The 13,494-nt window shown below is 51.7% G+C and overlaps 1 protein-coding gene across 2 annotated transcripts in view; it reads left to right on the plus strand.

Annotated features, from left to right (window-relative positions):
* The window catches only part of IGFBP5 (insulin like growth factor binding protein 5), an 18,084-nt gene extending 5,813 nt beyond the window's left edge, over positions 1–12,271 (plus strand). The window contains exons 2-5 of one of the 2 annotated variants that reach the window (XM_024763290.1): positions 9,317–9,546; positions 9,849–9,968; positions 11,150–11,272; positions 11,388–12,271. In XM_024763290.1, the coding sequence (XP_024619058.1) occupies positions 9,317–9,546; positions 9,849–9,968; positions 11,150–11,272; positions 11,388–11,417 (503 nt within the window). In that variant the 3' untranslated portion in view covers positions 11,418–12,271. Of the gene's footprint in view, positions 1–9,316; positions 9,547–9,848; positions 9,969–11,149 lie in introns of both variants that reach the window. The other variant, XM_024763291.1, reaches the window with a different exon arrangement.
* The last annotated feature ends 1,223 nt before the right edge of the window (positions 12,272–13,494 follow it).

Here is a 13,494-nt window from a genome sequence, read left to right on the forward strand (position 1 = left end):
GGTTGTGAGGATGAAATAAGAACTCAGAACTGGGAGTGCTCCATTTAAGGGGAAGAAGTGAAGTGGCCCCAAAGTGGAGAAGGCAGTACCCCTTTATTTTCAATCCCTCCCCGTTCTGTCCCTTTTTCTGCACGGTCTTGCAAGCAAGGCTGGCTTAAGCCAGTGGTTTGGGATGGGGGCAAGGAGGGTAGTGTGTTCAGTCAAGACTTCAGGTCCACGTGCCAAACCTCATTTCCTGAATGACAGGGAGCTGTCCTGATGCGGGCAGGCAGGCAGGCAGGCCCTCGCTGCTCCTTGGCTAGGCAGCGGTCCACAGTCTCTAAGGAGCCCACGGCACAGAAGTGGCCGGCTTCCCATGGCAACCAGCCTCCACCAGCACGGGCTTCCATGGAGCCGGGCAGCAAGATGATGAGATCTGAGCTCGGGTGGGGTGGGATGAGGGTGAGGGAGTGATTGGGGGATTTGCGCATCAGAAGAAAAAGAGAGAAAACCATATGCCACAAAAGTTGATAAGGAAGAGAGAGAGAAGGTCACCAGGTTTTTGAACGTAGTCAGGTATGTGGGAGCTCTTTCAGAAAGAGAGGAGAGGAAATCCTCCAGATTACAGCTGGGGGCCTCACGTTGATCTGAGGAATTGCTGAGAGCCATCCTCATATATCCTGGATGCTGGTGCAGCTCCTCCTTTGGGGGTTTCTTAAGAAGGAGGCAGATAAAGCTGTCTTCCCAATAGGTTAGACCAGCTGTCCCCAACCTTTTTGGCACCAGGGACCGGTTTCATGGAAGACAATTTTTCTACGGACCAGAAGCAGGGGTGAGGGGGAATGGTCCAGGCGGTAATGCCAGTGATGGGGAGCGGCAGGTGAAGCTTTGCTTGCTCCCTGCTCACCTCCTGCTGTGTGACCCAGTTCCCAACAGGCCACGGACCAATATCGGTCTGTGGCCTGGGGGCTGGGGACCCCTGGCTTAGACAACCAGGTGAGCCCTGGGGGGTGTTTTAAAGTAAATAGGTTAAAAATAATAATAATAAAGTAAATAGGTTATCTTATTTTTGATCCCTCACCTAAACCATCAGAGATCAGCCCTTCTCTTACCAAATCCTGAAGCAAAACCCAGATTGAATTTTCACTCAGAACCTAGCCTCATATGACCTCTGCTGGTTTGCAGAGATGTTTTACATGGGCCCCTATTATTCTGAACTGGGTAGATTGTACCATTACAGCTGTACTGGGGAGCTGCTCCCCAGTCTCCCTGTCACCTCAGTGAAGATGGCTCTCCTTCCAGACCCTTTAGAACAGCACTGTCCGATTGAAATATAATACAAGCCACATACATAGGTAATTTCAAACTTTCTAAGAGTCACGTTTTTTTTAAAAAAAAGGTAAAAAGAAACAGGTGGAATTAATTTTAACTGTATGTTTTAACTCAACATACCCAAAATATTATAATTTCCATATATACTCAAAATAAGCAATTGTAATGAGATATTTTACATTCTTTCATGTTAAGTCTTTGAAATCTGAAGTGTATTTTACATTTACAGCACATCTCAATTCAAACACCAAATTTTCATTGGAAATACTTGATCTGTATTTTTAGTTTTCATAAGATTTACAGTTGAAAAAGTAGATTCGTATACCTGAGTTGCCCTAAATATACTCAAAAGTTTTCCAATAACCAAGGATTTTTTTTAATTTAAATGGAATAAATCTTAAAATTCAGTCCCACTAGCCACATTTCAAGTGCCAAAAGCCACATATAGCTAGTGGCCACCGAACTGGACAGGGCAGAGGCCACCAGCAAGCCCCTCCCATACCTGAGAAGGGAACTACTGTCTCTACTCTCCTCCTGCCCCAAAGAAGTCAAAAAGGAAAAGAGTCTGAGCTTTAATTGCCAAACAGGACAGACTCCCTTGTTTGACCCCTAGCAAGTCTCTCTTCTTAGGGGAACCAGGGTTGGGAGGGAAAAAAAAAAAAAAAAGTGTTCAAACCATCCGCTCCCTGCCGCCCCCTTCTGGTCATACAGGACTTTTCAGGGAATTTGGCTACTTAATTGTGCTGTTCTGAATGGGCCGTGATGAGTCACCAGTGGGAGTGTGGCCAGGTCAGAGAAATGGTCCCTCACTTCCTGCCTCTCCTCATCTCCTCTTCCCCCATTCAAAGGCTGCCCCCCACCCCACCCCCCATTACCTTCTGGTTTGGGGTGTATATAGGAAAGAGATAGAGACGTTTCTACTGAGCATGTACCTTCCCCAAGTCCAGAGAGATGCTGGATGGCTGGATATACTCATCGTAGGAGTTGTGCATAACTGTGTATCTCTTATGGGTGAATTTATCACCAGCTGCCGCCCAGGGATCAAGAAATGTGTGCCAGAGTCATGGCCCTGAATCCTAGTTTGTCCCCAGGGAGAAAAAATAAGGAGGATCCTTCCTTTACAGTGGAGGATGTGTGAGTGGGACCCCAGCCTTTCATTCTGGGGAAGTGCCGCCAACTTGACACCTGCCATATCTACACTGTGGAAAGGTGATGGGTCACCTTTTCTCTCTCCATCTTTAGGTAAAAAGACCTAGTGCCTTAATGCAGCATGAAGGAATGGGATTAGACAAAGGACAGACTCCCAGGCTGAGTTCTCTAAGTGGGAACCAGTTCTCAGAAGCTCTTGGGCAAAGCCCCTCTCACCTGAGGTTGGCAATCAGACTCCCCAGAGATGAAGGTAGAGCCATCACTTCCCAGCAGACCTTTCTTCAGTCCAAGGCGCCTGAGATCTTGTGATCTACAAGTAGAAACCTGTCAGCCACATATCACAGCAACCAGATTTTTAGTTGATGATGGGAACAAGGGAGGTGGGAGGCAACAGAGACCTACCAAGGCAAAGACCTACGCTGAGAGTTCATTAGCACGTAGCAGCTCATAGAATCCTCACAACCCTATGGAGAAGGGGCTGTTGTCATCCTCCCCATAACTCAGATGAGAAAACTAAGGCAAGGAGAGGAGAGGAAGCAACTAAGAGAGGTCAAAGTACACCTGCACCAGGATTTATTGAACCACGGTTAGCAGCCCCATCTTCCTCCCAAGAAGGATGACTGAAGGTCAAGGGCTGGTAGTCTGGCTTCTGACTCTGTTTCTTTGCTTTGCTCTATGGTGTCTTTATTTCTGTGCTCAGGATAGAGATGTCACATACCCACGTTTGTTTTCCTGGCCTGAAATGGCTGGGGGCTGTAAAGGAGCTCAGGGGGCTAAGCCTGTTGCTCTCTCTGTCCAGTCACTAACTCTCTGAATCTGCTCCCTGCCTCTGCCATGTACCCCAGGTCAGCAAGACTCCCCTCCAGTGTCTTTTTGCAACTCCTCCCTTCTTGCAAACTGGTTCCTTAGGGTAACAGTCGTTTGGGTTTCTTTTCCTCTTGGGAAGTCAGTGTTCCTTCCCTTCTCAGCCCATAATTCAGGTGAAGAAGAGCCCAGAATACATGTCTGTTACTAACCACAGAGGAAAAGAAAACAGAGTCTTCCAAGAGAGACTGGGGCAAGGTAGGCACTGGTCAGTGATGTTACGGGTAGGAGCGGGGACGGTGCAGCTCCCCTGGAAGGCTCTGCGGCCCTCCCTACTGCCCCATCCCCTTTTTCTTTATGCAAAGGCACACACAGTGTAATTGAGTCTCTTGGCATCTGCAGCTGGGAAATGGTCAAACTTCAGGAGACTGAGACATGTCTCACATCTTTTTAAACAGTGAGCAGCTGATCCAGCATTTTCGCAGAAGCCTTACGTGTAGCAAAGAGCAGGAGACTGCAGGTTGGCTAGGAAACAAGGCCAAGTGGAGAGGAGGCACGGAGAATCCAGCCATACCCAGGCATGGATCAGTGCCCTCGGACGAGCTGCCCAGGGGAATTTTCGGCAGTGATGGAAGTGTCGTCGATCTGCGCTGTCCAACATGGTAGCCACTGGCTACATGTGGCTATTGAGCCTCAGAAATGTGGTTGGAGCATCTGAGAAGCTGAGTTTGTAATCTGACTTAATATTTATTCATTCCAACTGTATTGGACAGCACAGTCTCAGATCAAAGAAACCCAGTAAATCCAGGGGACCCTACTTCTTCCCGCTTCTGTGAGGCTCACCCCCCTGCCACCTTGTTCCCTCTGCAGCAGCTCCTGTGTTTAAAGGCAGGTGCATGGGTGACATGACCCCTCAGGGTATCCACTGAGCTCTAACATGCCGCAGCTGGCATTACAGAACTGCTTGCTCCTAGACCTCCTGCGCTCTGTCTCGTGAGCAGATTCACGCCTCTCCATTTAAAGATTATTTATTGAAGACCATAGGCTGGAGAGACCAAGATAAATGACAAAGCTCTCCCCTTAAGAAGCTTACTGTTTGAATTCCACAGAGGGAGCTAGAATGAGAGGCAGTGGAAACCCAGCTCCCCTTTTCATTCCTTGTAGAGAGATTCTGGGTGAACCCCTCTTGTCTTCTGGCTAGGAAAAGAGACTACTCCCAGGTCCAAGTGGCCTGGCAAAGCCCCACATCCTTCCTGAGCTGCGAGTTCCAAGTACACCTCAGCTTCTTCAATTTCCGTAGGCGAAGTCACAATATCTGGTCCACCCATTTTCTCTAAGTTTGATTATGAGGTCAAGATAGTGTGGGAAACAAACACCAGGCTGGGCCCAGGCTGTTAATGGTGCCAAGGTAGGACTAACAGCCCTAGGGTGGAAGGTTCGATTGCAGGAAGCAGAAGGTCCCCAACTGGACCCGCCCCATCGCTGGGCTCGGGGAGCAGGTGGGATGAGAAGGCTTCGTAAAAGCAAGTGCCTGGTCCTACTGCTAAAGCACCCCGCGCCGCCCGCAGGAGAACTACAGTGAGAGGGCGGGTTGGAGACCCTGGTGGGGCTTGGGGAGGGAGCATGCATTGGCACTTGTGCTGTGAGGAGCAGTGCCCACCCTGGGATGCCTCTGGGTCCACACTGGCTGGGCCTGCACCCAGACACACTCAAGGTTCACTGGGGGAATTCCCTGGCGGTCCAGTGGTTAAGACTCGGCACGTTCACTGCCGGGGCCCTGGTTCAATCCCTGGTTGGGGAACTAAGATCCCACAAGCTTCATGGCATGGCCAAAAAAAAAAAAGGTTCACTGGGACATGAGGATGGCACAGTCCTCAGGCAGGTTTTCGTGTTGCCCTGGGGAGTGCCTCAGTGGATGTTGGTGCATCAGGGTGAACGCACAGCGCCTTGTGAAGGAAGGAGAAACTGAGTTGCCCACCCTAACACGGCAGGGGCTGGGAGCATCAGAGAGCCCGGGTGGCAGGACTGGGGGCAGAACAGAGCAGAGAATCAGATAGTTATCCAAAGGTAAATATCGGGACAATGTGAGAACCCTTGCTTCCTCAGTTGTTGGATAGATCATGGAGCTAAAGGGCCCTGCCTCAACAGCTTCCCAGAGGAGGGAACAATAGTGAACATTCCCTCGCCCACTCTCTGCAGAATCCTTTCAAAATAACATCTAGAGATAGGAAGGGAGGCCCTAGATCTGTTTCCCTTCTTTCCCTGACCGTGTTTCAGGTGCAGATTCAAGAAACAGCAGGGGGTTACACACTGATAGCATTGCCCCTGCCCCACACCTGCCTTCTCCACCCTGACCCCCCGTGGGTCCTTCCCAGTCCGTGCATGTCCATCTCCCTGACTCTTTCCATGCATGCCGCAGACACACAAAGAGGGGAGGATTGGGGTGGTTGTCAGAGAAGTAGGAGAGGGAGGCACACAAATTCCAGATTTTAAAATTGTTTACAGTCCCTACAAGGAAGCGCCACGGACGTGTTCTGCGGCCATCGGTCTCCTCCGCCACCTACTGGCCGTATGGAGGTATTGACATGCTGGTAGACTGGGTTCCAGAACCTACTGCATTGCTAAGCTCCCTGGATTGCTATTCACGTGCAGGGCAACTTCACCAGGAAGTCCTCCCTTATACCCCACCTAAATCCCTTCTGCAACATTGCTCCATTTTCTTTGGATGAAACAGCTCAGGAGCTGCCAGTCTACTTGTGCCTTCTTGTTTTATCTAAAACTTAAACCCTTCCAAAATTGCAAGCCTATTTATGACTCAGCGACAAAGCAGCTGAGTAGGGCTAGTTGGCTCTGACATCCCAGCTCCAGTCTTACTTTCCAGCCCTTTAATCTTCATGGCTCTGCCCTGGCTCCGCTCCAAGTTTCCGCTGTCTCTCTGGAGCCTACAGGTGACCACAAGACCCTGATTAGTATCTTTGATACTCGACTCTCCGGCTGCCTAAGTAATAGGTCCCATGGGGTTAAGTGGCACCGAAACCCGGGAGGCACATCAAAACTTTAAGTCTGCCCTTCAGAAACAGCCAAAGAGACTGCAAACTGGGGAGGGTATGCCCTCAGGAACCCGGCCTTGGTGAGGCCAGGGGAAGGACAGAGGGTTTGCAAAAGTACTTTGAGTTCCTTAAAGAAGGCACTTCGTTCTCCAGTATCATCCTTGCTTAGTCTCAAAGCTAACACTGTTGGACAAAAGACCAAGAGAGGTCAAAGTAAATTGCCCCAAAGTTTCTTGAACCATTGTTAACAGCCCTGTCCTCCTCCCAGGAAGGGTGAGTCAAGGTTAAGGGCAGCCACAGCACTTCTCAAAGATCCTAAAATATGAAGAGTCTTGAGAAGGGCTGCTGACATTGGGGGAGGGTGGGCATTAGCCAATGTACTTCCACGACCACCAAAGCCAGAGAGAGAAGCTCCGTGAGAGAAGGTGAAATGGCATCTGGTGGATCACACCCTCTGACCAAAGGGACAGAGGGCCCCCAAAACAGGTGACCAGAAGAAGGTGGGTGGCACTCCCACCCCAAATATCCTTAAGAGCCAGAAATAGTACCGCTGGGATGGGTGCATGTACTTGTGGACACAGGGATGGACTATTGGAGGGATTCGGGGAGCTGGAACAGCCAGCCACTGGGAGTAAGCAGCGCCGGGGACCTCTCCCGGTGAAGATCCCAGATCCACAGGTGCCCCTGAGGACAGTCTGCTTTCCCTCTGGGCCAGGCCAGAGCAGCCCCCAAAGGAGATGCTCATCCTTCCTCCATGCGTCCCACACCCAGCCCTCTCGCCCTCCTCCCCTCCCTTCACCTGGTTACAATCTTGATTGGGGAAGGGGTGTGGCCATGCACACCCAGAATGCTCCCAGCCTTTCAATGGCAACCATCTCTTGCCCTCTCCCCCGCCCCCCCACTGCTCAAGCGAGGGTCAGAGTGCTTGGGGATGCCCAGAGAGTCTGAGTGAAGTGTCAAGTCACTCAGTAAGATGTGACTAGGCAATGGTTCGCTTTTCCTCTCCTCACCCCCTCCCTCAAGACCTGGGCCTCAGGTTTGGGCCTGAATTACTAGATAACAGAGCCCTAATCTTTCACTTTGCACAGAGTCCCCCAAATCAGCTTGCTCCACCCTGCATCCCACCCCCATCCTAGCTAATCCCACAACCAGGAAAAGTTGGTTTACGCCAAAAACATCACTCTGTTAGCTAATCTCCAGAAGGCTCCATTCCACCTGCCAGGTGCATCACCTTGTTGATTTATCATCCCGGTGGGTTTTTTGTTTTTTTTTTTTTTCCGGTGGGTTTTGATAGAGTCAGAGCACAGGGCAGGACATGGTGGGAAGACGGAGTGAAAGGCCAGAAGGGGACAGGGATCCTGGTACTGAATTTTGTTCAGGGAGAGCCTGCCCACTGCTTTGTCATTTGCTTTCTCACACCTTCTTCTCCAGAAACTACTTCCCTTCCTCTCCCGTGGATAAATACCCAAATCAGCCGCCACCCAGGACACTGCAAACCTCTGGAGGCTTCTTTAGGGTGGGGAACTTCCCTGCCAGGGCCTTAAGGACTGGATTACCTATTTGATTAAATCTGACAAATCCCGAGCCAAGGGACAAACAGGTGCTTGGGTGCTTCCTGCCACCTGCCATCCTGACCAGGTTAGGCCAGGCCTCCAAATACCTCTCTTAACACACACCTGGAACTTCCCCTGGGCTGAAATCTCCTGCCCCGGGGACACCAAACAGTGTCCTCTCACAGAACTGCTCCCTCCCTGTACCTCTCCTCGACACCACCTCCTCAGATTCCTCTCCTTCTATTTCCCAACCCATGCCTTGCCATCGCAGCTCCCGGGCAGCCCGGTGAGAGCAGCGAGGGTGGACAACAGGCTTCTTCTTCAGTCTATTTGAGTTATTCAGGGTCACCCCACAAAGCCCTATTTTCTTTTTCTAGAATTTGAAAAGAAAAGAGGGCAGTGAAGACAGGGTTCCCTGCCCGCACCCCCCCCTGCCCTACACCTGCTCTCACTCTGGGCATCCTGCCCACGCTCTACCCACCTGGGAAGAGCAATCGAAGACCTCCTGCCCTGGGTCTGCCTAGGCTGGTGGGATCAGGGCGCTGAGAGGAGGGACCCAGAGAAGGGCGCCTGTGAGATGAGAATTTCATGGAAATCTGTGAACCAAGAAAAGGCCGGAGGCTGGAATGAACAGATCGACAAATAAATGAACAAAGTCCTAGTTCTTTAAAGGTCATAAGTCAGCTAAATATAGACTGTCACCAAGTCACTGCTATATATAACCGCTCCACCCGCAGCCAGCAGTCTGCCTCTCTTGGCCTGGAGCTGAGTTATGTCCCAGCCTCCCAGGGCACAGAGCACAGAGCCAGCTCTGAGAAGGAAGCAAGGCCCCGGGCTTCCACGTCCCCCCCCCAGCCGCCGGCACTGATCCCCTCCAGACCCCACATTTCTGGCTTTCCTGGCTCCCCTCTTCCTGTTCTGCCTGATGGTCCCCACACCCCTGCCCGTCCAGACACCCCAGGACCCTGCTGCCCTTGGTTTCCCGGCTCCAGATATATCGCAACTCCAGCAGTTCCGAAAACACCAAAAGGATGGACTTGGCCTCTTGTCCACGTTCTGGCCATTGCCTATTTCCCCCGACAGCCTAGGTCTCCAGATTGTGTTCTTACATCGCAGCCCCGCCTCCGGCCACCACCCCATCGACTTAGCCAGCCGCCCAACAAGCAAGCCCCTTCCCACAGCCCTCGCCGTCCCCGTCCCCAGAATATCCTCTCCCTCCTGTCCGACGTCCCCTCCTGTATCAGCCTGACTTTTCCAACACTCTCCTACCCCATGAAGTCGCCCTGGATTTCCCACCACTTACACGAGTGTCGACTCGTGCCCTGGTTCTCAGTTCCCTGCTTTCCCCAGTTTGGACGAGTCCAGGAATGCAGAGAGCCCGTGCCCTCACCCCAATCCTTCGAGCCTCGGGCTCTGCAAGGCTGGGCCTCAGCCCCCTTCTCCCTGCAGAAAGAGACTCCCGCGAGCACGAGGAACCGACCACCTCCGAGATGGCGGAGGAGACCTACTCGCCCAAGATTTTCCGACCCAAGCACACCCGCATCTCCGAGCTGAAGGCCGAGGCCGTGAAGAAGGACCGCAGAAAGAAGCTGACCCAGTCCAAGTTCGTGGGGGGAGCTGAGAACACCGCCCACCCCCGGGTCATCTCTGCACCTGAGATGAGACAGGAGTCTGAGCAGGTGAGTCTCAAGGATTCTCTCCCCATCCCCCTCTGCATCCACACCCCGCAGCCTCTGCCACCGCCCCAGCTTTCCACCTTAGCCCGCGTCTAAATGAGCGTGCGTGGTAGCACTTTATACGCCCAGGGGGCGCGGCAGGCGAGGCGGAGGGAGACCTTGGGTGGCAGGTATTGGAGACAGAAGGCGGTGACTCTCCGTACAGACCCTTTACCACGCCCCCCATACCCCAGCCACGCTTTCTGCACGTCCTGGTGGTTCCCGCGGGTCCTGGCACACCTCTCACCCCTCCTGTCCGCACACAGGGTCCCTGCCGCAGGCACATGGAGGCTTCCCTTCAGGAGCTCAAAGCCAGCCCGCGCATGGTGCCCCGCGCCGTGTACCTGCCCAACTGTGACCGCAAAGGATTCTACAAGAGAAAGCAGGTACGCCCCGTGCCGAGCCCCAAGTTCAGGGCACTTGCCAGAAACCTCCACCTCTAAATGCCTGGATTTCTGTCATTAACAACACTTTGTCCCAAACCTCCAAAATCCTTGCACCCGTCACAATCGTGATTGTCCCCATTCCCTCCTACACTATAATCTACTGACGTTTTAATGATTCACCTTGCATACATGAATTCATCTAAAAAGGAAACGTTCTATCACTGCGTCACGTCACACGTTGGATGTGTTATTTTCTGATAGGCACACATAAATATATACATATACATGACTCTAAAACATGTTTTAACCACATACCACTTGAAATCATTTAGTGTCCCATTCACAGCCAGGCTACCCTTTGGGCAACTGCTGGTCAAGCAGTTATCTGAGCCCGTTAAGGAGTACGCGTTACCTTAGGGTAGTGATCTCAGACTTCCTAGGGCATCAGTGTCACCCCGAGGTCTTGTTAAAACACTGATTGCTGGTCCCACCCCAGAGTCTCTGAGGGTAGGTCTCGGGCAGACTCTGAGAATTCGTATTTCTAACAAATGCCCTCCCAGATGACTCTGATGAGGGCACCCCTCCTCTAGGTTAGGAGTCAAGAACCAGACAGCGTTGCGTGAGTGCTTGGCTCTCCTGTTTACTAGCTGTGTCCTCTTACCCCAGTTAGTCAATGTCTCTGCCTCCAGTTTCTCATGTAAGATGGAGAATAATTGTACCTATTATTCTCACACGATTATGAGGAATAATGGACTAATCTTTATAAAGTACTTAGAACAGTACCTACAATATAGTAAGTGTTAGACGGTGCCTTGTATGTGATACAGCTATACAAGTGATGCCTCCTATTATTACTATTATTTAACAATTTAATTTATCATCATTTTCATCATCATGATCAGGTTATATCATTCTCTGGAAAATACCAAGTTGGAGGACCCTGAATGGGTGACATAAAACAAAGTCGTAGGAGCTAGCCTAGGGAAGACTGCCTAAATCAGCACTTCCCCCCGACTCCGTCCGCCCATGCAGTGTGGACACCAGAACCCCCAGGGTTGGGTACAGCTCCCTCAACTCTCCGGGGGTGAGGATCTGTCTTGAGGCAGGGAGGATGAAGGGCCAGGCAGGAGCAGAGCCTCGGGGTACAGCCATCCTCACTGCCTGTCACTCTCCCACCCCAGTGCAAGCCTTCCCGTGGCCGCAAACGTGGCATCTGCTGGTGCGTGGACAAGTACGGGATGAAGCTGCCAGGCATGGAATATGTGGACGGGGACTTTCAGTGCCACACCTTCGACAGCAGCAATGTTGAGTGACGCGTCCCCTCCCCATCTTTCCCTCACCCCATCCCCCCCCCCCAGCCCCGACTCCAGCCAGTGCCTCCCTCCACCCCAGGACGCCACTCATTTCATCTCATTTAAGGGAAGAAAATACATATATCTATCTATTTGAAGAAACTGAGGACCTCGGAATCTCTGGCAAGGTCTCAACTTTGAAAACGGCAACAACGGAGATGCACAAAGCTAAGGAGACACCCCCCCCCCTTTAAAAAAGTTTTTCTTTTTGAGGCAAGTTGAATGAACAGGGAGGGCAAGAGAGGAAGAACAAGAGAAAGAAAAGGGAGGGAAGCAGATGTGTGTGAGAGAGGGGAGGACGAGTAGTCACGAGAAGGAAAAGTGGAGCGTGGGCTGGAAGCAGCCGCCTTTACGTCCAGCCCCGGCCCGAGGTGGGAGCCGCTTGGGCAGGAGCGGGTGCAGCCCCAGGTGTGGCCTTCGATGACACCCTTGGAATTTGCCCAGTTTGGATGGGTCACAGGGGGAGAAAGGAAAAGACAGCAGGCGTCAGTGCCTCTCCTGGATCACTCTCCCCCTGCAGCCAGCAGCTTGCACGGCTCGACAGGTCCTTCCTCTCCTCCCACCCCGACACTGTGTTCTCTCTCCCTCAAATTTACAAAACCTAAAATGCATTCCATTCCTCTCAACACAAAGCAAATTCATAACTGAGTGATATTAGATAGGTAGGTGTCCCTAAGTGGATCCATGGATATGAAGTATGTGTGCATATTTCACTCCCCTGCAGACTTTGAGAAATCAATCCACACCCCCAATAGTGGGAAGATGGGTTCTTCCAGGGCGGCTAAAACTCTGCGCTGAATGAAGCCTGTAGTTTCAGCCCTTCGTTGCATCCAATTCGCAGCTAGCACAGCCTTTGTGGGGGAGGATAGGCTGGAAAAACAAAAAGTGGGCTTGTATTTATCTACAAGGCTCCATATAGTATTATATAAGCATATAAATCTATTTTCTTGATTTTTTTCTTTCTTCCTTCCTTTCTGTCAAAGGTTTGCATTAACTTTTCCAAGTAGTTCCTCTGGGGGCATTGAAGAGTGTCCTTATTCTGGGAAAACCAAGAAAACCCATCTTCTTGTAGTACAACCCATAATGCCTGCTTCCCATGAGCAGCGGCAAACTCAACCCTTCGTGGGACACAGTGTTGGATTTTTTTCGTGATTTCCCGTGTGTGTGTGTTCATGTACCACCAAGCCAGGTGGATAAGCACACCCAGTGGTGCACCCACCAAGCTCCCCAGGACATCCCATTCACCTTTAGACCCTTGGGAAGTCACTGTCTCTGGACTCCCACACCCAGTGAACCCAATAGGTCCAAGTTTGACCCCCTGGTCCTGCCCAGCCTTTTTGTTTCATCTGGACAGAGCCTGCCTTTGGAAAGCCTCTTTCAGCCTTCATGCTGGCAGAGCAGGAGAGAGACTGAAATGAGAGACGGCAAAGAGGGAGATGGAGGTGAAAGGTTTAAATATGGGGAAACAGTAAAAGTGATTGTTCAGGCCAGAGTAGATGAAGCGAGGGGCAGAGAGCTGGAGAGACAGGGGCCTGACTGTCCCACTCTAGCTTTGGAGCGAAGAGACAGTAAAGAGAACAAAGCCAAGAGACACTTCCCTGGGTCCCCACCTGATAATGCCTCTGGAATTTAAGGGGAAGGAGAGAGGAAGATGGGGGAACAGGTTGTAAGAGAGAAATGTGCTTAATCCAGACCTTGGATCCAGGGAAGGTGGGTTAACTTTCGATGGGTTCTAGACTGTAGCGGCTGGACAGAAACAGGATCAGTAGAGAGCAGCCGTAGTTTGGAAGGGACAAGCCTATGTGCTCACCTGCCCACCTTCACCCTGCAATAAGGGACTGAGGCCAGAGCGGGTTTCAAGCTCTTCATCCACTCTGGCCAGTTCTGGCTTCCGTCCTGGGGTGGAGGATGGCGGAAAGGCCCAGGACAAGCGGGGAATGTGTGTTTTGGGGGTGCTGTCATTTGGCAGCCAGACTCTGAACCAAGAAACATCCCATCCTCCACGGACTCCCCCCAACAAATGGGCGGCCCTGGGGCTGCCCTCTGAGGATGGAGATCGCCGGCCAGGAGAAGGGTCTTGGACATGGCAAAGGAGACCCTTTCTCGCTGTGAACGCAGCTTTCTCCACTCTTTCCTGATGACGTGATGCCGTGGAGACCACACCAGCATCTAAC

Source organism: Neophocaena asiaeorientalis, unplaced genomic scaffold, assembly GCF_003031525.2.
Source record: "Neophocaena asiaeorientalis asiaeorientalis breed wild unplaced genomic scaffold, Neophocaena_asiaeorientalis_V1.1 scaffold86, whole genome shotgun sequence".
NCBI lineage: Eukaryota > Metazoa > Chordata > Mammalia > Artiodactyla > Phocoenidae > Neophocaena > Neophocaena asiaeorientalis.